The following is a 24,047-nucleotide window of genomic DNA, read 5'->3' as shown; positions in this document are numbered from 1 at the left end:
AAAAGGTACTGCACAATATACAGCATTACAGGGTGTCAAAATTTATACTTTTAAAATGGCCCTCCCACTAAAAAAAATAATAAAAAATAATAATTCTTGATATATTTTCATACATATGATTAGCTGAAGGTTTTTTCTACCATATTACATTAAAATGTCTGAAAACATTTCATGTTTGGGTGAGAACTGCCCACTTCTCTAAGGCTTTTAGATGTAAAGGACATGAAAAGTGGGCTGCACAATTATTATTCATTCAGAAGGCTTGCGGCATAGCAAAGACCTGCACCTTGGAGTGCCCCACTAGACATGGAAGACCCCGTTTACAGTGCGAGGCTCGGCCGCGGCCGAGCCCACCTTCATTTCAGTGTAAACACGCAAAAGGCCAAATGCGAGGCCAAAATTGGCCTCGCAAATGGCCACGCTCTGGAGGTGGTCTCGGCCGTGCCGAGCCGCGGCCGAGCCCGACCTTTTCTCAGTGTAAACGCAAACTGGGCCAAATGCGCGGCCAGTTTTAGTCTGGCTTCCATACCCTCTGCCTGTACTATTTCGCTATTCAGGATATTAACCCCCTCAACGTCAAAAACTAGTATAATTTAAGATAGTTTTGTCCTGCAAATGATTTTTCCTTCGGCAAAGGCCTTTGCCCGAACATAAACATATCTTATCCGGTTCCTCTAATTTTTCTCTTTTTATCCAGACAGACTTGCTTTTTGGGCTGACTTCCCTTTTAATTTTACATAATATACCACTGTGTTGTACTCCTATAAAAATTCTGTTAAAGTCCATCTTGCAGCTAATATTCCTCATTATAGGCATCATACTTCAAGAAGTAGCCATTCATATGCATGATACTGGTAATCTAAAGATCCTAACCTAAAGATCCACTTGGCCACCTGTAACCCCTGCTCAAGTAGCCCAGCTGACCACCTGAAAGAGAAAAAAAGTGAAGGGCAAGCCCTTGACCTTTGACCCAACCATGAGCCGTACCCTTGACCAAAGCTCCCCTACAATATAAAACCTGCGACCCCTGTAATTATGTGTCTGCTAGAATACAGTACAAAATAAAGGAACCACTATAGTGACCAATACCTGTGGGAAGATGGTAGTGTACTGACAATTGAATTAACAGCAAGGACTTTTATTTTCCATGCAAACTGTGTATGGGATTTATAAATTTATGTAAGAGCTACAATTTTCATTAAAACAGAACAGACTTTTTAGCTCACCTGAGCCAGGCTCAAGTGAGCTGTTGCGATGATTCATCATCTGGCGTCTGTTATGTGTTGTGCATAAACTTTTTACACTTTCACTTTCTTGAAAACCCCATAACAGATTTTCACCAAACTTGGCGGGCAGCGTCCGTAGGGAGATAGGATTATATAGAGCTATATAATTATTTGATACCGTAAGTAAGTAGATTGGTGACTGTAGTTTTAAGTAGAATGCTCATCCAATATCATTTTTGGTCCTTTGCATGATCTGTCTTTTTTATTTATGAATGCATTGGCTATGGGAAAGAGTATGATGATTTAAGGACGCCATGAGCTCAAATTTGAAATGCATCATTAGAAACTCAAGGTAATTGTGAAGAAAACAAAGGTGAAATGCTAAACTGATGTTACAGTTGACACAAATGAGAAAAACATGACCAAATGCACAAAACAGTTGGATTTTTGTGAAAATTTAATCAAAAAAAAGAAAAAATCTTTAACAATATTTTTAAAGGGGTAAATTACAGAATACAGGCAGCCAATCACGGAGAGCACAAATCGCTCTAAAAAGAGCGTAATTACGCTTGCCGATAGCAACCATCTAAAATATTAGAGTGGTATTTTTGCGTTGCTCTGGTGGGTTTTGGGAGTGTCCCCTGATATAAAGTACACATAGTTCTAGATCCTTACGATCCTAGTCTAGACCAGCCTTTTGAATTTACGACGTATACTCACGTTTTTAGGAGCTGAGGATAGTCCGTATCCATGTATAGACAACTACAAAACGATCAAAATTTAGGTGCCACAAAAAGCAATCACTTAACTAATTGCTGGTGCTAGACAGACAGATGATGTGTGGGGATTGCCAGCTGGCTGTTCGAATGATGGCAAATGAGCTGGGCATGAATCGGGACAGCATCTGGAAGATTCTCTCTGAAGATCTGGACATGTGGAAAATCTGCGCAAAGATGATGCCAAAACTCTTGAGTGATGACCAGAAGAATCGACACATGCAAGTTTCATCCCCAACTCATTTGCCATCATTCAAACAAATCAGCTGACGATCGCCACACACCATCTGCCTGACACGCTCGATGTTGACCTAAGTCCTGGTCGTTACGGGCCTTCCGCTCCTGGGGTCATCTTCCATGTCCTCTCATCCTTACCAACTCTTGCACCCCTCAAAAACATGTGTGCCTGTCATCGTCTCATCTCCGTATACTTGCTGCAGCAATCTCAGCGCTTCTGATAGAGTTTTCCCCAACCGTACCAGAAACTTCAAGTTTGTTTGTTGCTCTGTTCTCATTGCTGAACGACCTGAAACAGAGGATGTGTATAACATTATGTAGAAAAAAAATCTGATGGCTACATAGAGCTGAGATCACAGTAAAATACTCCAAGATAGATTACTTTGAAGGTGAAACTTCTTAGTTTGAAGTTTGGGTTTGAAATAAATCTTTATGACACCAGTCCTGGAACTTTTCTGACACACCTCGTTTGTATGAGTGGCAAAGTTGTGCCATTTAACATTTCGTTGCACAAACTTAAGGCCAAAGATCAAAAGGTCAAGGTCAAATGCTGTGCAATGCCTGAAGGTATTTCTAGCTTGGTTAAGTGAGCTATTGCAATCGCTCTTCGTCTGGCGTGCGTTCTGCGTTGTGCGTCATGCGTTGTGCATAAACTTTGTACATTTTCATCTTCTTCTTGAGAACCCAATGACGAATTATCACCAAACTTGCAGGTAATATCCCTAGGGGGATAGGATCTCAATTTGTTCAAATAGGCACCATACCCCACCTGGGGGGCCCCCAGGGGGCCCATCCCCCCCCCCCCCCAAAAAAAAAAAAATAAAAAAAAAATTAAGGAATCTTAAAAAAAATCTTCTCTAGAACCAGAAGTGATAAAGTTAATACTCTGAGTTTTAAAAGTGTTTGAATGGGCACCATGCTTACCTTAGGGCCCCAGGGGCTCCATACCTCCTAAATTAAGGAATATGCAATAATATTCTTCCCTAGAATCAGAAGTGATGGAGCTTTAAGTCTTTTCAGCTCACCTGAGCCGAATGCTCAAGTGAGCAATTGCGATCCCTCTTCGTCCGGCGTGCGTCGTGCATAAACTCTTTACATTTTCATCTTTTTCTTGAGAACCCCATGACAGATTTTCACCAAACTTGGCAGGTAGCATCCCTAGGGGGATAGGATCTCAATTTGTTCAAGTGGGCATCATACCCTACCTGGGGGCCCCAGCGGGGCCCAAACTCCCCAAAATTAAGGAATCTTAAAAAATCTTCTTCTCTAAAACCAGAAGTGATAGAGCTAGGTTAATACTGACTTAGTACATTGATGACTGTAGTTTCAAGTTTGTTCACAGTGGAATCAAAAAATCTTCTTCTCTAGAACCAGAAGTGATAAAGTTAATACTCTGAGTTTTAAATAGTACATTGATGACTGTAGTTTCAAGTTTGTTCATGGCAGAATCTGGGTGCCCCCCCCCCCCCTTGGGACCCGGGGGTGGGGGGTGGGGAGGGATCCTAGTGGGACCTAAATTGTACATTTTCATCTTCTTCTTGAAAACCCCATGATTGATTTTCACCAAACTTGGCAGGTAGCATCCCAAGGGGGATAGAATCTCAATTCCATCAAATGGGCACCATGCCCCACCTGGAGGGGTCCCTATGGGGACCTAACCCACCCCAGCAAGGAATCTTTAAAAGATTTTCTCTAGAACCAGTAGTGATTGAGCTAAGTTATTACAATGAGTCAGTATATTGATGCTGTTTTCAAGTTTGTTCAAGGCAGAATCAAGGATGCCCCCCCCCCCCCCCCTCCGGGACCCGGGGAGTGGGGTGTGATGGGTCCAAATGGGGACTTGAATTGTACATAAGGAATATTTACAATTCTTCTTCTCTAGAACCATAAGTGATAAAGCAAAGTTACTATGAGTTTGTACATTGATGACTGTAGTTCCAAGTTTGTTCATTGCAGATCCAGGGCTGCCCTTCCACCCCCTTGGAGTAGGGAGGGGGGGGGGCATCCAAATGCAGACCTAAATTTTACATTTTCATCTTTTTGCTGAAAACAGCATCATGGATTTTCACCAAACTTGGCAAGTAGCATTCCTAGGGGAATAGAATCTGAAAGTGTTTGAATGGGCACCATGCTTACCTTAGGGCCCCCAGGGGCTCCATACCTCCTAAATTAAGGAATATGCAATAATATTCTTCCCTAGAATCAGAAGTGATGGAGCTTTAAGTCTTTTCAGCTCACCTGAGCCGAATGCTCAAGTGAGCAATTGCGATCCCTCTTCGTCCGGCGTGCGTCGTGCATAAACTCTTTACATTTTCATCTTTTTCTTGAGAACCCCATGACAGATTTTCACCAAACTTGGCAGGTAGCATCCCTAGGGGGATAGGATCTCAATTTGTTCAAGTGGGCATCATACCCTACCTGGGGGCCCCAGCGGGGCCCAAACTCCCCAAAATTAAGGAATCTTAAAAAAATCTTCTTCTCTAAAACCAGAAGTGATAGAGCTAGGTTAATACTGACCTAGTACATTGATGACTGTAGTTTCAAGTTTGTTCACGGTGGAATCAGGGGTGCCCCCCCCCCCCCCTTGGGACCCAGGGGAGGGGGTTGGGAGGGGTCCTAATGGGGCCCAAATTGTACATTTTCATCTCTTTCTTGAAAATGGCACGATGAATTTTCAACAAACTTGGCAGGTAGCATCCCTCGGGGGAAAGAATCTCATTCCCATCAAATGGGCACCATCCCCCACCTGGGGGGCCCCAGGGGGCCTAAATTGGGACCTAAATTGTGAATTTTCATCTTTTTCTTGAGAACCCCATGATGAATTTTCACCAACCTTGGCAGGTAGCATCCCTAGGGGGATAGAATCTCAATTTCATCAAATGGGCACCATACCCCACCTGGGGGGCCCCCAGGGGTCCCCCCCCCCCCCAGTAAGGAATCTTTAAAGAGTTTCTCTAGAACCAAAAGTGATTGAGCTATGTTAAAATCATGAGTCAATATATTGATGACTGTTGTTTCAAGTTTGTTCATGGCAGAATCAGGGGTGTCCTCCTCCCCCTCCCCCCTTAGGACCCAAGGAAGTGGGGTGGGATGGGTCCAAATGGTGATGAAAATTGTGCATGTTCATAATCATTGGAAACCCCTCAATGAATATTCACTGAATTGACAGGTAGCATGCTAGCTCTCAAAGCTACCCTCCACCATAAGTTTCCAATGTGCTCAGGTAAGAGTCTGCAAGAATGCATGGAAGGTGAACTTACGATACTCAGGTGAGCGCAAGACCACCCTGGGTCTCTTGTTTCTTTTCCAAACTGCATAGTCCAACATTTTATAAAGTACAGCGTACTTGGCAGGTATTTTTACCAGTGTGATGGAATATGCAAATGGACACCATGCACCCAGTTCTCAAAGCTGCCCCCCCCCCCCCGCCCCAAGTTTCCAATGTTCTCGGGTAAGAGTCTGCAAGAATGCATGGAAGGTGAACTTGCGATACTCAGGTGAGAGCGAGACCCACGGGTCTCTTGTCTTGAAACTTGAGTATACATGTACAGTTGTACTACCAAATAAAGATTCTCCTGAGAGTCTTGGGTCATGAGGTCAAAAATGTAAAAATTTCACTTTTTTCTCCCTATCTCGCAAATGGTTCAAGGTATCTTCATGGAACGTAGTACATATGCATGTACTGACTGGAGGTGATTAGCTCTTGTGGCCATGGGTCAGTGGTCAGGGGGTCAAAGGTCAAGGTCAACTTCTCAAAGTTTCACTATTTCTCTCATATTAATGCAATGCCTGCACAGGATTTTTCATGAAACTTATATACATGTATTTATCCGATAGAGACTCTCTCAGAAGTTTCTTACCAAAAGGTTAAAGGTCAAGTGAAAGTGGTAAATTTTACTTCTTCCTCCATATCTCGAAAGTGACTCAAGGTATCATCATGAAACTTAGTACATATTTGTGCATGTTCTACTTGACAGTGATTTTCTTAGGAATTTTTAGGGTCATAGGGTCAAAGGTCAAGGGTCAAAGACCAGGTTAAAATGCTAATATTTTATTTTTTAGGTGATCCGAGTATCCTCTCGGATCATCTTCTGTATCTGTACTGATTCTTTATTCTTCTTTCTTTATTTCTTTATTTCTCCGCAAAAGTTGTGCAAGAGTTAGCTCAGAAAGTGCATTGCCTATCAATGTCAAACTTATACCATATATGTATCATGTCGCAAAGACGACAGCGCAAGTAAAATCATAGTGATCAGTCGACCGTGACGTCACTATGACGTTATTATATGAAAACACATTTTCATGCATATCTTTTTTTTTTTGCACACGTTTCAGATCATTTGGAGCATTTTTTGAAAAAGTGAAAAAATTGGACGGACGCGTACGCGCGCGCACATATTCGCACGCACAGCTAGTATGCAATAGAAATTTTCAGTTTTTTCACACGGATCTGATATCCAAAATGTCAAGGAATATTTCTACCAAGTTTCAAGTCAATCCAACTCAATATGACGTCATACGGGCCCGTCAAACTCAAAATTCCGCACGTGCGTCAATGGGGATACACAGTGCAACTATGCCAAAAAACTGTCAATTTTAAATCGGATTTTACTCGTCAGGATGAACGGTGACCCCCCTTTTTCTTGGCATATTCTGAAAGCTGATGAGTTGTACATGTCATTTCATGGGTTTGCTATGCTGACAAAATGATTAAAAGATATCAAATTTCTTAATAAAGTAAAAAAAGTAAATTTTCAAAATGACGTCATCAAATTTCAAGTTTACTCGAGCGTATCTCACTTATCCTTTGCCAATTTTCACCCAAATTTCAGTATGTTGTAGCTTATTTAATCATCTTTCATTCATTAAATAACATAATTTTAACTGAAAGACGGCATCACCTCATAAAAATGGATTGAAGGTTCACATCTAGAAAAATTCCCTCCCATAGAGATAACACGTAATAGCGAAGATAGAGAAAGAAGTACATATGACTTTTGACCCCACTTTGCACACCCAAGATGGCATCTGAGCAATTAGTAGTTATTTTGTGAAATGATCCTTGTAACATGGTCTTTACGTGTGCAAAACATGGGAAAGAAAAGACATGTGTTTACCAAGATACAAAATTAAACATTTATGACTTTGACCCTAATTTACATACCCAAGATGGCGTCTGATCAAGTAGTTGTTATTTTATGAAATAATGTTCGTGACATGAACTAATCATGTGCAAATTTTGGTGGTGATAGAGTATGTTTTTCTTGAGTTATTGCACAGAAAGTTGCAGAAAGAAATAAATATTTCAATACATCGAAGATAAGCTTTAATTTCAAGCAAGTTTTTTGACATGATCCCGACATGGTATGAAAAAACGAAGGGCACAGTTACGATAGCCCAAAGTCTCAGTTACAACATATTAAAATCTTGGAGAAATTCACCGAAGCATAAGTGAGCTAGTGCTCGATAAAGATAGTCATGTCAATTTTCATTTCCATAAAAATTGCACTCCCATAGAGATTACACGTAAACTGGCCAAATTTGACAAGGTTACCTTCAATCCATTTTTACGAGGTGATGCCGTCTTTCAGTCAAAATTAGGTTATTTAATGAATGAAAGATGATTAAATAAGCTACAACATACTGAAATTTGGGTGAAAATTTAATTTTGTATCTTGGTAAATACATGTCTTTTCTTTCCCATGTTTTGCACGCGTAAAGACCATGTTACAAGGATCATTTCACAAAATAACTACTAATTGCTCAGATGCCATCTTGGGTGTGCAAAGTGGGGTCAAAGGTCATATGTACTTCTTTCTCTATCTTCGCTATTACGTGTTATCTCTATGGGAGGGAATTTTTCTAGATGTGAAAATTGACATGACTATCTTTATCAAGCACTAGCTCACTTATGCTTGAGTGATTTTCTCACAGATTTTAATATAATGTAGCTGAGACTTTGTGCTATTGTGGATGTGCCCTTTGTTTTTTCACACGATGTCGGTATCACGTCAAAATACTTGGTTGAAATTAAAGCTCATCAACGATGTATTGAAATATTTCTTTCTTTGTGCAACCTTCTTTGCAATAACTCAAGAAAAACATGCCCTATCACCACCATATTTTGCACATGTTTAGTTCATGTCACCTACATTATTTGATCAGACGCCATCTTGGGTATGTAAATTAGGGTCAAAGGTCATAAATGTTTCATCCTGTATCTTGGTGAATACCTGTACTATCTTTCCCATGTTTTGCACACGTAAAAACCATGTTACAAGGATCATTTCACAAAATAACCACTAATTGCTCAGATGCCATCTTGGGTGTGCAAAGTGGGGTCAAAGGTCATATGTACTTGTTGCTGTTTCTTCGTTATAGTGTATACAGAATTTGGTACCAAAGATGGCAGATATGACTCCCTTTTCTAAATGAGAATCCAAATATCACACGGCCAATGTCTCTAAACACAGATGAAACCTGTATGGCCATGCCTATTGCGATCAGGACTCAAATCATTGATTTTAAAAAAAAAAAATCGGATCACCTTAATTTGTCAGGAATGACAAATTACAATCTCTAGTTAATACTGAAATTGCACTTTTTCTCCATACCTTGAAAATTACTCAATGCATAAAGGGTCAAAAGTCAAGTAAAAATCCTCAAATCCCCAAATGCCTGCACTCTTAGACAATATAGCCATTCATCCAGTTAAACCTAGTTCAAGAAAAGTGAACATTCAACACAATTTGTGACAAACCTGTCATTTTGATATCTTGCCAATTCTCTGAAACTGTCATCACACATTGTCAAGACATTGTACTATAGACCTATTAGGAGAACTATGCATTATGGCGGAGGCATACCAGTTGCCATAGCGACATTTGTAGTTGCTTTTTGCTTTCAAAAAAGAAGTGGGTTGAGGGAAAGTGAATATTCTGCTTGAAAAATCAGGAGATATCATTGATTGAAACAAAGTTTGGATGAAAAATTTGAACTGAAGTGAAAGGGCTTTCACTGAAATAAGAATTCCGGTTACAGTTACACTTAGACATGTATGTTATAGAAATCTCACCAGATTTTTGTTTTATAACATGTATTGTCTTTCATACTTCTGTTTTTCCCCCTCTTCTCTTTTCTTTCATCTTTGCATGCAGCAGTAGAATTCTTTTTCAATAGAACATGAATTATTCAGAAGAATAATAGCATGTGTTTAAATCTGATGAATCACTTTTTGGGGATGGTTAATTCTTTTGTGTCTATATCTTTGATGTGTTTCTCTATGCAGAACTAATGTATGGAGAGCCTACTGGCCCAGAAGAAGAATTACATGTGGGAAACACTTTTCAGAGATAACAGAGTACCATCAGTTTGACGTCCTCTCACCAGTTGTCCACTCTGCGTTGAACAAACCTAGGGAAGTATACATTTGATCATTGCAAGATTGATATCTTTGACTCCAGAAAATCAAGTGAAAGACAGACAACAATGTCTTTAAGGACTAGTCTTGATAGCAGAACATATTGTGGATATCCTATCATGGCATTGTTGCTGTGCTCCTGCATTCGTTCATGTAGTGGATTTGGCGAGACAAATGGTAACATTGTGTGGGATCCATTTCCACCTGAGCCATCCTACCAAGCAGGACAAATGCACATGCACAGAACTTTTCAAGACATCAGTAAAGTGGCAATACATTTCATCCATTCTCTACCACCAAAGCAGCTACCCTGGGGTGAGTATGGGCTATTAAAAAGCTATGTTATTGCAGTACATGAAGTATTTAGGTTATAACCACAGAATATTCATCAATCACTTAGTGCTAACACCCCATTTACCCTTTTTGTGAAGTTGGTATAGCATGCAAAGCAACTCGTGTCATACTCACTTTAACTATGTGAAAAGCACTGGTTATGGACTGCAGATTTTAAAAGGGAAGTGTACTGGCATTTTCATGGTAATGCTTTTTTTTTTTCCAATTCTAATGAAAACCAGGTGCTAAAATACAACAGAATTTCATGTTGTAGTCTGTAATTTTTGTATTTTAAAAATGTTCCTTTTTTGTGCCATTCATGCTAATGAGCTGACAAGCCCAAATACTGTGATGTTACGGTAGCCCTTAACATGCTGAGGAGATGATACTGACTCATATGATCCCCAAATTCAAACAGTTATGATGAATATTTATGGGTGATTTTGACCCTGAAGCAGAACGTAAACAACCAAGACCCGGCAGCTTTTGCCATTGCTGCCGCTGTAGTGCTGGCTGCGTACATAGATAGGGGTAGGCCAGAAGGGCTGCATGATGGTGATGACGATAACGATGAACAGTTCACATCAAGGAGGAATGAAGACCTGTTGTGACTTGATGCTAATAACAGTGGGATTTGGTTTGTGTGGTGTTAATCTTGTTTAATATTTGCTATCATTGTATTTTCCCATGCTTTTGTTACTCCCATCGCACTGATCACATACCTTGTACTAGACCTAGACTGTGTTTGCATGCTCAGTGATGTACAAAGCTGTACATTACATGCATCAATGCGACTCGCTAGAAAGGCGCTGCACTCGGGGCTCACTTCCGTGACTACTCAAACAGCTGCGGCCATGAGGCTGAGCAGCTGGGCAGTGCACGCAGTCTTGTACACAGGTATACATGCCAGACTGCTGTCGCATAGCTGCAGTTTGAGGAGGAGCTGGACTTGCTATCATCATTGACTGTCATTACTTTTAAGCTGTTTGAAAAAAGTGAAATGTTTTAATATGTGTAGGACAGGGAGTGATTTTAGATTGTGCAAGCAGCGACTCTGGAAAGCTCGCGAAGAGCGATAGTTAGTTGTTGTAGCAATGTGCATTCACCATCAATAACAATAGTTCATGATAACTGATTTGATGCAAATTTACATTCATGAGTGTATTGAAATAAGCCATTAAATTGTTTCCTGTGATTTTGGTGCAATTTGGTAGCATTTAATTTGAGATATCTACATGGATACAAAAATACAGTAGTGCTGATTCATGTATACACACATAGGCCGCTGGAAAAAAAAAAAGTGTGAGACAGTGGTGACGTCATCAAATCAGAAAGCAATAATCTGCCACAAAAAGCACTTAGATGAGTTTTCAAAATGAGGATTAATATTTCCTTTGATTTAATTTTCTAATTGAAAAAAAAAAAATGCAATTTCCATGTTGAGTATGTTCTCAGCTTTCACTACATTTTGCTGATTTTGGGGTTCTCTTTAAAGTTCTAGTTTAATTGTGAGGACTACTTCAGGCCTACTACTTTCAAAGAAGACCACCAAGCTATTTGCCTTGGTTAAATAAACCTCTGAAAATCCTGAAACCTTACGCCGTACTGGCGTAATTTCTGCACAGGATCTATGGAGACTGCAGGCCTAGACCTGTGACTTTTAGAAGGAAATGTGATAAGAAGTGTAATGAGGTATAAATGCTTTTTTATTTTCACTCTCCTGAATCATCACATTTGGCACAATACTGATTCGTACCATTCCTCTCCTCACCTCGGTGTAGTCTGACTAGACACCATGCAAAAGCAGTGAAATTACGTTGCTGGGATGTTTGTCTGATCACATTGTTTGTGTAAATTGTTGAAATTCTAATATACCGCAGGCACAAATCAGAATCTATATTAGTCTTCAAAGGTTAGAGTGCTCATCAGAAATCTAGTATCCCTACTCTGTATCAGAGTAGATCTATAGGTCTTGACAGCGTCAGGGATCTAGATATGTCTTATCTAACGGGCGAATTCAGTGAGTTGGCAAGCCATTGCTGTCATCACTGCAACTGCCTCTGACCCTGTTGTCTTTGTGAGACTATGTTTTGGAATATCTTAACTGCATACTTAGTGATCATGTCATAACGCTATCATTTTCAGTGGATGTAAAGTTCAAGTGTCACCTGATCATTTCACACAGGGCATATCAGTCAGGCTATCATGACGCAAGCGTCAAAATTTTAAAATGCTCAAAACAACACCCCGACCAATTCTATACATTTCAGACAATTTTAAGCCTTTCAAAATTTCCGCTTGTGCACGTTGCTCTGCACGTTTTTGCACACACAGCGTGAAGAAAACTTTCTTGGGTGATTTGAATTCCTGAATCATCCAGCAGTGATATCCTTTGATTGCTGGTTAATCTTGACCAATAACAAAGCAATGCACATGTGCCAAAGCTAACATTCCGCACGCGAGTCTATGTGCAAGTATAGTGAAAAGAACATGCCTTCCTTCATTTGTTTCACCATAGCTCTTCAAACTGCTGGGGAATCCCATGTTTTTATTAGATATTCCAAAAGCATATGAATTGTACATAACATTTAAATTTTCATTATCTTGATTTTGGTGGTACGATGTCATCATATTGTCAACTGAAATAAAAAAAGTGGAATCTAATTTCATGACGCACTGATGTTGACATTCATTTACACGCATCTCTGTTATTTTTGCCCAATATTATCCTGAATTTGGATTTGTTGTACTTTGGACAATTATCTTTTGGGTCAACATCATTGATGTGCAATTTGATGATGTCATCATATTGAAAATTGTGATTAAAAGCAAAGTATCAAAATCTGCAGAGTTAATGTGTTATGTGTATGAGGGGTGATTTTTTTTTTCCCCATTGATGCATTGACATGACAACGTTCTGGAAGCTGTATCCCAGTCGATTTTGGCAACAGCAACGGCAAATTTTTTAAAGATCCTACCAAATATTGTGGATTCAACTACTCTCTCATTTTTCGAGCAATTGACCCCAAATTTGGCATGTGTGACCGCTATCAGAGGCAAATGTGCAAGACACCTTTTGCGTTAGTAGCAAATAATGCATTGCCATAGCAACAGCAAATTTTCATAAGAACTTGTGGATCGAACTACTCTCTCAATTTTTGAGCAATTAACCCCAAATTTGGCATGTTTTACCACTATCAAAGGTAGATGTGCAAGACACCTTTTTTGCTAGTATTGCATAATATGTTACCATGGCAATGGCAAATTTAAAAAAAAAAAACCTTCCAAATGTTGTGGATCAAATTATTCTCTCATTTTTTGAGCAATTAGCCCAAATTTGGCATGTGTGACCGCCATCAAAGGTAAATGTGCAAGACACCTTTTTCGTTAGTATCAAATAATGCATTGCCCATGGCAATGGCAAATTTTCATAAGAACTTGTGGATCGAACTACTCTCTCTTTTTTTGAGCAATTAACCCAAAATTTGGCATGTGTGACCGCTATCAAAGGAAAATGTGCAAGATACCTTTTATTGTTAGTATTGCATAATGTGTTACCATGGCAATGGCAAATTAAAAAAAAACTTCCAAATGTTGTGGATCAAATTACTCTTGCATTTGAGCAATTGACCCCTAATTTGGCATGTATGACCACTATCAAAGGTAGATGTGCAAGACACCTTTTTTTTGTTAGTGTCAAATAATGTGTTGCCATGTCAATGGCAAACCTAAAAAAAAAAAATCCTGCCACATGTTGTGGATCGAACTACTCTGTCATTTTTTGAGCAATTAACCACAATTTGACATGTGTGACCGCTGTCAAAGGTAGATGTGCAAGACACCTTTTTCATTAGTATTAAATAATGCATTTCATTAAGTTGTGGATTTTATTAGAATTGTGGATCGAACTACTCTCATTTTTTGAGCAATTAACCACAAATTTGGCGGACCGCTATCAAAGGAAAATATGCAAGATTTTTTTTTTGTTGCTAGTATTGCATAATGCATTGCCATGGCAATGGCAAATAAAAAAAAAAAAAAAACTTCCGTATGTTGTGAATCAAACTACTCTCTCAGTTTTATAGTAATTCAGTTGAAATTTGAGACAATGTAATGTGTAATTGTGCAAGACACCTTTTTATGTGTGTGAATAAATCTGTTACCAAGCATTTACATTTGTAGCTTGAAATGTTGCACATGTGACCTTTATAGTACTAGATATGTAAACTTAATCTTTCATCATTGTTGAACAATGCATTACTATGTTAACAGCATTTTTATTCCTCAGCCAACGAAGTGGGCGGAGGCATTATGTTTTCGGGTCTTCCGTCCGTCCGTACGTCCATCCTGTTTTGTTTTTGTCGATATCTCAAGAACCGTGTGGTGGTTTTACATCAAACTTGGTATGAGGGTATATCCTGGGAGGATAATACTTTGTGTGGATTTTAGGGTCACAGGGTCAAAGGTCAAAGGTCACAGATTATTTTGTGAAAAAAAAGGTTGAAATTTCATGTTTTTCTCCATATCTTGCAAATGGTTCAAGGTATCTTCATGGAACTTAGTATATATGCATGTACCGATGGGCAGTGATTATCTAGGGAAGTTGGGGGCCATGGGTCAAAGGTCAGGGGGTCAAAAGTCAAGGTCAACTCCTCAAAATATCACTACTTTCCTGATATTTATGCAACTTGATGTATGCATGTATTACCCAATATATATTCTGTGGGAAGTTTCTTGCCAAAAGGTCAAAGGTCAAGTGAAAGTGCTAAATTGCACTTTTTCCTCCATATCTCAAAAGTAACTCAAGGTATCATCATGAAACTTACATATTTATGCATGTTCTACCTAACAGTGATTCTCTTTGGAACTGTGAGGTCAAAGGTCAAAGGCCAGGTTTAGATGATACTATTTTACCATTTGATACTGAAATTATACTTTTTCTCAATACCTTGAAAATTACTCAATGCATAAACTTACATGTATAAAAGGGTCAAAAGTCAACTAAAAATCATCAGTTCCCCAAATACCTGCAGGGCAATTCCGCGGTTAGTAACGTTACATTTGAACAAATTTAGATATTTGTTTTTACCACTAAATTACCATTTATTCATTTCAAGTCAAAATTATGTCAAAAACATGTTCATCCTTCCCAGGTTTATGATACAGAAAAGAATGAACACAATCCAAGAAATATTAGAATTGCTATAGCAACTTAAAGGGCTGGTTAGTAACGTTACGAAAAAAGGACATGACAAAAAAATCAATGTCTTGTAACAAAAAGTGTGCAAAAATTCAAGTTACTTCAAACAAAGTGTTGCTTTAATTTCAATTATTGCATCATGAAAAATATTCATGCAAATTTTTGTAGCAGTTTGACCGATAATTTTTTAGCTAGACCCCCAAAAGCATGGTTAGTAACGTTACGGTTAGTAACGTTACATTTGTCCGGAGTAATTCCGCAGGTCATTTCACCCTTTTGTAATTGACAAAATGTCACATGACTTCTGGAGTATTTAAATGTATTCATCTTTTACCCTTTAGCAAAACTTTGAGGAAAAAATTTCAAAGGAACCCACTGTAATTTGCATTTAAGTGAATTTCAGCGTCCCCAGTCCCACATGTACATTTTAAATGATGGTTTTAGATCTCGCAAAATCAATAAATACGAAAAATAAAATCTACTGAATTTGAAAGACCCTAATGATTGGTGAACATCCATGGCATTAGTTGATACCTAGATCAAAGGGTAAGATAAAGAGGCACATTTCTTTTATCCATGTCATGTCCACCTAACTGCGGAATTGCCCTGCACTCTGACGTTTTAGGGCAAGTCCAAGATATCGCGCACTTTACGTATGGGACATTCAGATATTTCAAACCTCTGAAAAGTAATGAAGGAACACTGGGATTTTACTGTTTATCATCAGTAGGACTGGTATCCCTGAGAAATATATTGTGTTTAAGTTTGATGTCATCTGACCTTGGGTTAAGTATTTTATTAAGAAAAATATGGCAACTTACGTATGAGACCAGAGAAAAACTGGATTTTTCAAAATAAAGTTTGAATTGAAAATTCTCTGAAAGTGCCTTACTGATCAAGTTCTGTTTAGAAGTGAAGAAAGGTACAATACTGAAGTATCTTTCAGCAAAGTTTTACAGCAAAAGAATAAAGCATATTTTCATGAAGTTGATTTAATTAACGAAAGTACACCTTACGTATGGGACATGGCTCAACTTACGTATGGGACATTTGTCTTTAGTGCACAAGTGCATTCATGGAAATAACTTTAAATTTCTCCATAGTGTCATATTCAGTTCCACAAATCATTTTACAACATGTAACAAATGAAACAGACTTGTAAGTGGGTACTTTCCTGGTTCAGGTACCTAACAAAAGCTAAAATTAAGACAAATAAAAGTAATCACCAATTTACAATTAAATGTCTTTATAGTTCAGATTCCTTCATGCATTAATACTGTCCTCATGGTGTATACACATACAGATACTGTATACTGACACTATTTCTAGCCCATTTGTAATACTCTGGTCAATATTTTTTATCAAATGGAAAAGAAATATTGCGCAAATTCTAGCTTGCGACCTTGATAAAGCCTATCATGACTAATTTGTAGTTTTGATAGTTTCAACTTTAAAATCTTGAATTTATTTGCAAGTACATTTTGAAGTGGGTAGGGGCCTACTTTCAGTAGCTCTAGGCTTACAGTACCTTGCAAGTTGTCTAAGTTTTTATAGAGCTTTGTAATTGTTTGAAATGCAGCACAAAACACAACAACAACAGCACTTCATTTTGCTCTGTAATCATCATGTTTTGCCATGTACATACAGTGTGTATATTTTAGCTTCTGCAAAATCCGTCAAATTTTCCTGAAACTTTTAGATTTTAAAAGCCATGGTAGACTAAAGAGATAGAAGAAAATGCTGGCTTTTTCTTTTTATTGCTTGGCTTCAGGTCTATGTAACTGAAGATGACAAAATTTGCTTTACTTTGTACATAAGCATGTACATGTACAGCATGCTTGTGTACTGATACTGGAAAGATTATCAAATATTAAGAGAAAATGTAATTCCAGATTTGAAACACTAAATATGTAAGTAACTCACTGATCTGAAACTTACAATTTTGACAAATTCTAATAACCTCATTTGATCATACAGTACCAGATTGCAATGCATGTTGATAATGTGTAGATGTGGGGTACAAAGTAAGTATGAGTTATTACCTGACTTAATACATGAAGGTGTCTCAGAGTATCTGTCTCTTCAAACACAAAATAGAAAAGAAAAATGAAGTCTCCATTTGTTTGTGTAATTTGTGTTTTTAGCACTCCAACTACAGAACCAGTATTGATATTGTGGTTCATGGCAAAAGTAAACTATAGTCTTCATTTTACAGGATTTTCAGAAATCATGTTCATGACCTTGATAAGTCATGACATATTCTGGGGGTGTGCAGTTGAAATATTAAACATCATATCAAAATAAAAAGTATTTCAGTACCAGGGTTTTTCCTTTGCTATCAACTCTAGTAATGAAAAAGTTACCTGCTGTCACCTCAAGTGAATTTTCTTTTCAGCGAGACCTGTAATGTTGTCATTGATGAGTGCCACAAGCACAATTGTTTTGATTTCCCTTTTGAGGCCGACATAGTACATGCTAGACAGTGTACTGCACCTAAAATAACACTCAGAGAATCCCATGCCCTGGGATTAGAGAGGTAAAGTTGAAAATGATAACTGAATTAAGAAAATGTCAAATATCAAAATGTTAATTGAAGGCCAGCTGCACAGTCTGTAATTAAAAAAAGAAAATATAAGTAGAAATAAATAGATTCTATATTTTCCTTTCTTAATCATAGAATGACTCAATAAATAAATGGTGTTCTTACACTCTCCCTGAGGTCAACTGAATAGGAGAGGCAGATGTATATAGACATATCCTTCAGAGTAGGTGCAAAGATAACCATTAACCACACAAATGTAAGTACGTGTATAGCGTCCGTGTCTAAAGGAGGTTTTCCCATTCACTTTGCATGTAATGTCCCATACATAAGGTATTTGTCCCATACGTAAGCAAACGTTAGTTATAAGATGAAGGACCAATTAAATTTTAACATTGAGTTTTGCTAATTGTCCCCGCCGAACGAGTTCGAGCAGGAGACTATGAAACGGGCTCCGTACATGTGTGTGTCTGTGTGTCCGTATGTCCGTCCGTCCGTCCGTCCGTCTGTGCGTCCGTGTGTGATCAAAATGTTCAATTTGCTACTTCTCTGTCATTTATGAGCCAATTTTGATTCTGTTTGCTTTATATGATAGCACTACATGGGAGCTTTGAAACGTCTACGCAGAATTTCAGTTGTGACCTTTGACCTTGACCTTTGACCTATATTGTACATTTTGCAGGGGGGGCGCAGCCGTGGAGGCCATGGGGGAAGTACTAAGAGGCACTACAATGGGAGGGGAGAGAATGAGCTGAGGACCTTTTTTTTTTTTTTTTTTGCTTGTCAGCTGAAGAAACCCGGAAGTGGACGGGGAGAGATGAGCTGAGGACCTTTCTTTTTTTTTTTTTTGCTTGTTAGCTCATGAAACCCGGTAGTGGGCCCCCACACTTTTGAAAACAGTGCGCCGGCCCTGTTTTGCTTCAAAATGCTACTTCTTCGCCATTTCTAACCCGATTTTGATTCTGTTTGCTTTATATGATAGCACTACATGGGAGCTTTGAAACTTCTACACAGAATTTTAGTTGTGACCTTTGACCTATATTATTGTACATTTTGCTTCAAAATGCTACTCCTTCGCCATTTCTAACCCGATTTTGATTCCGTTTGCTTTATGTGATGGCACTAGGTGAGGGCTTCAAAACTTCTACACAGAATTTCGACCTTTGACTTCTTTGACCTTTGACCTTGATTTTTGACCTATATTGTACATTGGCTACAAAATGCTACTCCTTCGCCATTTCTAACCCGATTTCGATTCCGTTTGCTTTATGTGATGGCACTAGGTGAGGGCTTCAAAACTTCTACACAGAATTTTGACCTTTGACTTCTTTGACCTTTGACCTTGATTTTTGACCTATATTGTACATTTTGCTACAAAATGCTACTCCTTCGCCATTTGTAACCTGATTTCAATTCCGTTTGCTTTAAGTGATGGCACTAGGTGAGGGCTTCAAAACTTCTACACAGAATTTTGACCTTTGACTTCTTTGACCTCTGACCTTGATTTTTGACCTGTATTGTACATTTTGCTACCAAATGCTACTCCTTCACCATTTCTAACCCGATTTTGATTCCGTTTGCTTTATGTGATGGCACTAGGTGAGGGCTTCAAAACTTCTACACAGAATTTTGACCTTTGACCTTGATTTTTGACCTATATTGTACATTGGTTACAAAATGCTACTCCTTCGCCATTTCTAACCCGATTTCGATTCCGTTTGCTTTATGTGATGGCACTAGGTGAGGGCTTCAAAACTACTACACAGAATTTTGACCTTTGACTTCTTTGACCTTTGACCTTGATTTTTGACCTATATTGTACATTGGCTACAAAATGCTACTCCTTTGCCATTTCTAACCCGATTTCGATTCCGTTTGCTTTATGTGATGGCACTAGGTGAGGGCTTCAAAACTTCTACACAGAATTTTGACCTTTGACTTCTTTGACCTTTGACCTTGATCTTTTTACCTATATTGTACATTTTGCTACTAGATGCTACTTCCGGCAGGGACATATATTACGCACCGCGTAATTTCTACTTTTCCTTGTATGGAGTTAAAATGAATATATTAGAACTTCCTAGAGTATGACTGGTAAATGTTAGAAATCTTCAGAAAAAACTTTAAAAAACAATCAAATCCTTGCGTTCAGGATACTTCATTCTGGGAAAAAGCATAATTTGCATAATTAATCTGCTGGCCTTGTCTTACCAATTGGAAATTATGCTAGCTCATACAGGGGTCATGTCCATAAAGGAACTACAATTATAGGTCAAGAACAAATTCAGCTGATTTTAGATGAATATTTTTCAATTGTCCCATACGTAAGGTTTGTTTTTGATTTATGCAAATTAAGGCAGTATTTCTTGCATAAATTTGCATAATTCAATATTTTCTTTGCTGGAGATACACAATTTAACTCTTTGGCTACAACATGATATCAATAATTTTTCAGTTAAATCAAGATGAATTTTGGGCATCTGAGGGGACATTATCTTGGACTTGCCCTTTAATCATTCATCCAATTGAACCTAGTTCTAGGAAAGTGAACATTCAGCACATTTGTGGCAAACCTGTCATTTTAATATTTTGTCAATTGTGTGAAACTGCCATCACACATTGTCAAGACATTGTACTATAGACCTATTAGGAGAACCATGCATTATGGCGGAGGCATACCAGTCGCCATAGCGACATTTCTAGTGTTATGATAATAATAATAATACAATGCATTTATAAGGCGCTTAATACGGATGTTTCTAAGCGCACAGTTTACCGGGAAAATTAATATTTAGACCAAAATAATACCAAAATACCAAAATACAAATTACTTATACAAAAATACAAAAAATAGATACAGTGTATAAATGTGATAAGTACTGAAAAATCAAAATCTGTGCACCTCCATCGACCGACCCACAACTGGACCATTCCAAAGGACTATCTACTAAAAAGATAAGTCTTCAGCAGAGTCTTAAACTGATTAACGGAAGTGGCTTGATGTATGTAGGCAGGTAGAGAATTCCAGAGAGAAGGGGCATATTTTGTGGAAGTACGAGGTCCAGGAGTCAATTGCATTGTAGAGGATGAACGGAGGGATCTTGAGGAAGTAATGGAACGTAAAGAAACAAGATCTGTGAGATACTCGGGGGCTTGCCCATTCAGAATTTTGTACGTAAGCAGAAGAACTCTAAAAGATATGCGGTGATGTATGGGAAGCCAGTGGAGAGAACGGAGGATTGTAGTTATGGGCTCGGATTTCGTGGAGAGGGAGGCAAGTCTTGCGGCAGAATTTTGTACCTGTTGAAGTGGGAATAAATGTGTCTGAGGGAGGTTAGAAAATATGGAATTACAATTACTAGATGACAAGAAACAAATGCATGAGTTAATTTGGCAGTTGTAGGTTGGTCAAGTAGTTTCCTTATCTTCCCAATTTTGAACAATCCACAGGATGCTGCCTTACAAATGTGCTTAATGTGGTGTTGAAGGGTAAGATTTTTGTCAATGATCAAACCAAGATCGCATACCCATTCACTACACTTAATAGAAACATTATTAGAAACTAAATCTGGGAATGAATTGGTGTTTCTATGTTTGGAATATACATGGATCATCTCTGATTTTTGTTCATTGAGGCAAAGCTTGTTGTTTTGAGGACCAGATTTTAAAGGACAAGTTCACCTTTATAGACATGTGGATTGAGTGAAGGCAACAATATTAGTAGAACACATCAGTGAAAGTTTGGGGAAAATACGACAATCCGTTCAAAAGTTATGAATCTTTAAAATACAGCTGTGCAATCACTTCTGGAGGAGAAGACTACTACAGTGTATGATGTCAAATGCGCACAACGATATAAGGAAAATATAAAGAGAATTTCACAAAATTTGACTTTTCGAATAAAGCGCATATTTCTTCGACTTTAAATGTTAGGGGTAATATTATTCCCCCTGACTTCTGAAAGAGAGAAGTCGAGTGTTGTTATATTATGTGAGAAAAGTGAGAATGTCTTGAATTTTCTTTATACATGTACTTACTTTATATAGTTGTACTCATTTGACATTACAAGCCATAGTAGTCTTTTCATCCAGCCGTGACTGAGCAGAAACTTCAAAAATTCATAACTTTTGAACGGATTGTCCGATTTTCCTCAAACTCTCATTGATGTGTTCTACTAATATTGCTGCATTTACTCAACCCACATGTCTATGAAGGTGAACTTGTTCTTTAATGTCCTCGAGACAGTTCTGAAGTTTTTGAGCTGCTTCAGCCTTCTCGTTTGGTTTGAGTGTAATGTGCAAATCTGTGTGTGGTCAGCATACACCACATGCTGAACGCCTTGGTGGGATTCAATGACTTTGGACAATGGACTGGTATAAAGAAGAAAAAGGAGTGGCCTGACCACGGAACCTTGCAGAACCCCGCAGGTCAGGGGGAATTGTGAAGACAGCGTGTCACTGATGATGACTCGTTGAGTAAGGTTGTGAAGATATGAACGGATCCATTCAAGAACAGATCCGGATATCAGGAAGTCTTTTTCAAGGCGGCGAAGTAACACACTGTGGTCAATATGTCAGAAGCAGCTGTGTAGTCCAGGAGTATTTAACACTGCTTAATTTCCCTTGTCTATGGCCAGCAGAAGATCATTGAAAAGTTTAACCAAGGCAGTACTAAAAAGCTACTCAGTCTAACTCCCACAGTCTTTGAGCAATTAGCTGAAAATTTGGCAAATGGGACCACTATAGTACAAAGATGTGCAAACTTAATCTTTCGTCATTGTTGAACAATTCATTGCCATGGTTAAAGCATATAATTTTGAAAGAAAACTCGTTCAAAAATACTGAGGATTTAGCTAACTCCCTGAGTTTTTGAGCATTTGGCTTGAAATTTGGCATGTGTGACTGCCATAGTACATGCATGGGCAAATTTATTCTTTTGTCATTGTTGAACAATGTGTTGCCATGGTAACAGCATATTTTGAAAGAAAAGCGTACTAAAATACTGTGGATTCAGTTACCTCCCTCAGTATTTGAGCATTTAGTTTGAAATTTGGCACATGTGACCCGTATAGTATGAAGATGTGCAAACTTTATCTTTCGTAATTGTTGAACAATGTGTTGCCATGATAAGTTTATTTTGAATGAAAATTATACAAAAATTTTGGTTCAGCTAACTCCTACAGTTTTTTGAGCATTTGGCTTCAAATCTGGCTTATATGACCACTATAGATACATGTGCAAAATTTAACTTTTGTCATTGTTGAAAAATGTGTTGCCATGGTAGCATATTTTGAATAAAAATCATGTGATAATGTGATTTCAGCTAACTCCCTCAGCTTTTGAGCATTTGACTTGAAATTTGGCACATGTAATGGCTAATATATATAGTTATGCAAACTTATTTTTTTTGCTAATGTCAAACATTGTGTTGCCACGGTAACAGCAATTTTTTTAAAAATCATAGAAATTGCCGATTTACTTATCTTGCTCCCCTCAGGTTTTGACCACTTGACTTGAGATATGACACATGCGACTATCAGTGAGCAAAATATACATTTATTCAATGTTGAACAATACATTGCCATGGTAATTTTTTATTTTCAATAAAAAGCATACGAAGTAATTGCTAGTTGAGCTAACTCCCTCAGTGTTAGGTGGGGGTATTAATCACATTGAGGGATAGTTCTTGTTTTGTCTGGCAGTCACTAAGGATATCTTTCAATATTTAAAGGCAATATTTACCATTTGCAAATGAAACAAAAAACCCAGCTTTAGTGCTTCAAAACAGTTCTAAAATGTGAGTTGGGAATAGAAACAACCAGTTTAACCCTATAAAGCCCAAGGGGGGCACATTGTGCCCCCCCCCCCTACCAGATTTTCCTTTACCACTCCTTCGCCCTTAATCCGATTTCAACCAAATTTGGTGACTTTTCCTAAAATCTTATTGCGAACATTTTGATATATAATTCAGTTATATTTGATGTTGCTGGTTGCCATGGCAACCACAAACTGACAACCATGTCAGTCAGATTTTGCATCTTTTTTCTGTTCCCGTTTCATTTAACAGCATTACAGTGTATGAAATGGGTGTTTCTTGGCTAAAATTTGCTGAAGGAGCAAAATTTTAAGTAATTATGGTCCTGGAAAGTTTTTCTTACTATTTCCTTTGTTTTTATGTGACAAAGGCATAAAACAATAGATATAATAGAGATAAATTGAAAACATCAATATTTTCTAAAGATTGCCCTTCTATTTTGTGTTATTTTGAATCCTTCACCCAAGTTATGCCTCTAATATCATTAGTTTATCATATTATC

At 38.1% G+C, this 24,047-nt stretch overlaps 1 protein-coding gene across 1 annotated transcript in view; it reads left to right on the top strand.

Annotated features, from left to right (window-relative positions):
• The window catches only part of LOC140241585 (prominin-1-A-like), a 289,128-nt gene that overhangs the window by 6,056 nt on the left and 259,025 nt on the right, over positions 1-24,047 (top strand). Inside the window, exon 2 of the mRNA XM_072321318.1 lies at positions 9,528-9,974. Coding sequence (XP_072177419.1) covers positions 9,728-9,974 — 247 coding nt within the window. The 5' untranslated portion in view covers positions 9,528-9,727. The remainder of the gene's footprint in view (positions 1-9,527; positions 9,975-24,047) is intronic.

This window comes from Diadema setosum, chromosome 18, assembly GCF_964275005.1.
Source record: "Diadema setosum chromosome 18, eeDiaSeto1, whole genome shotgun sequence".
NCBI lineage: Eukaryota > Metazoa > Echinodermata > Echinoidea > Diadematoida > Diadematidae > Diadema > Diadema setosum.
The sequence above is the reverse complement of the archived record's forward strand: the minus strand, read 5'-3'. Positions and strand labels throughout refer to the sequence as shown.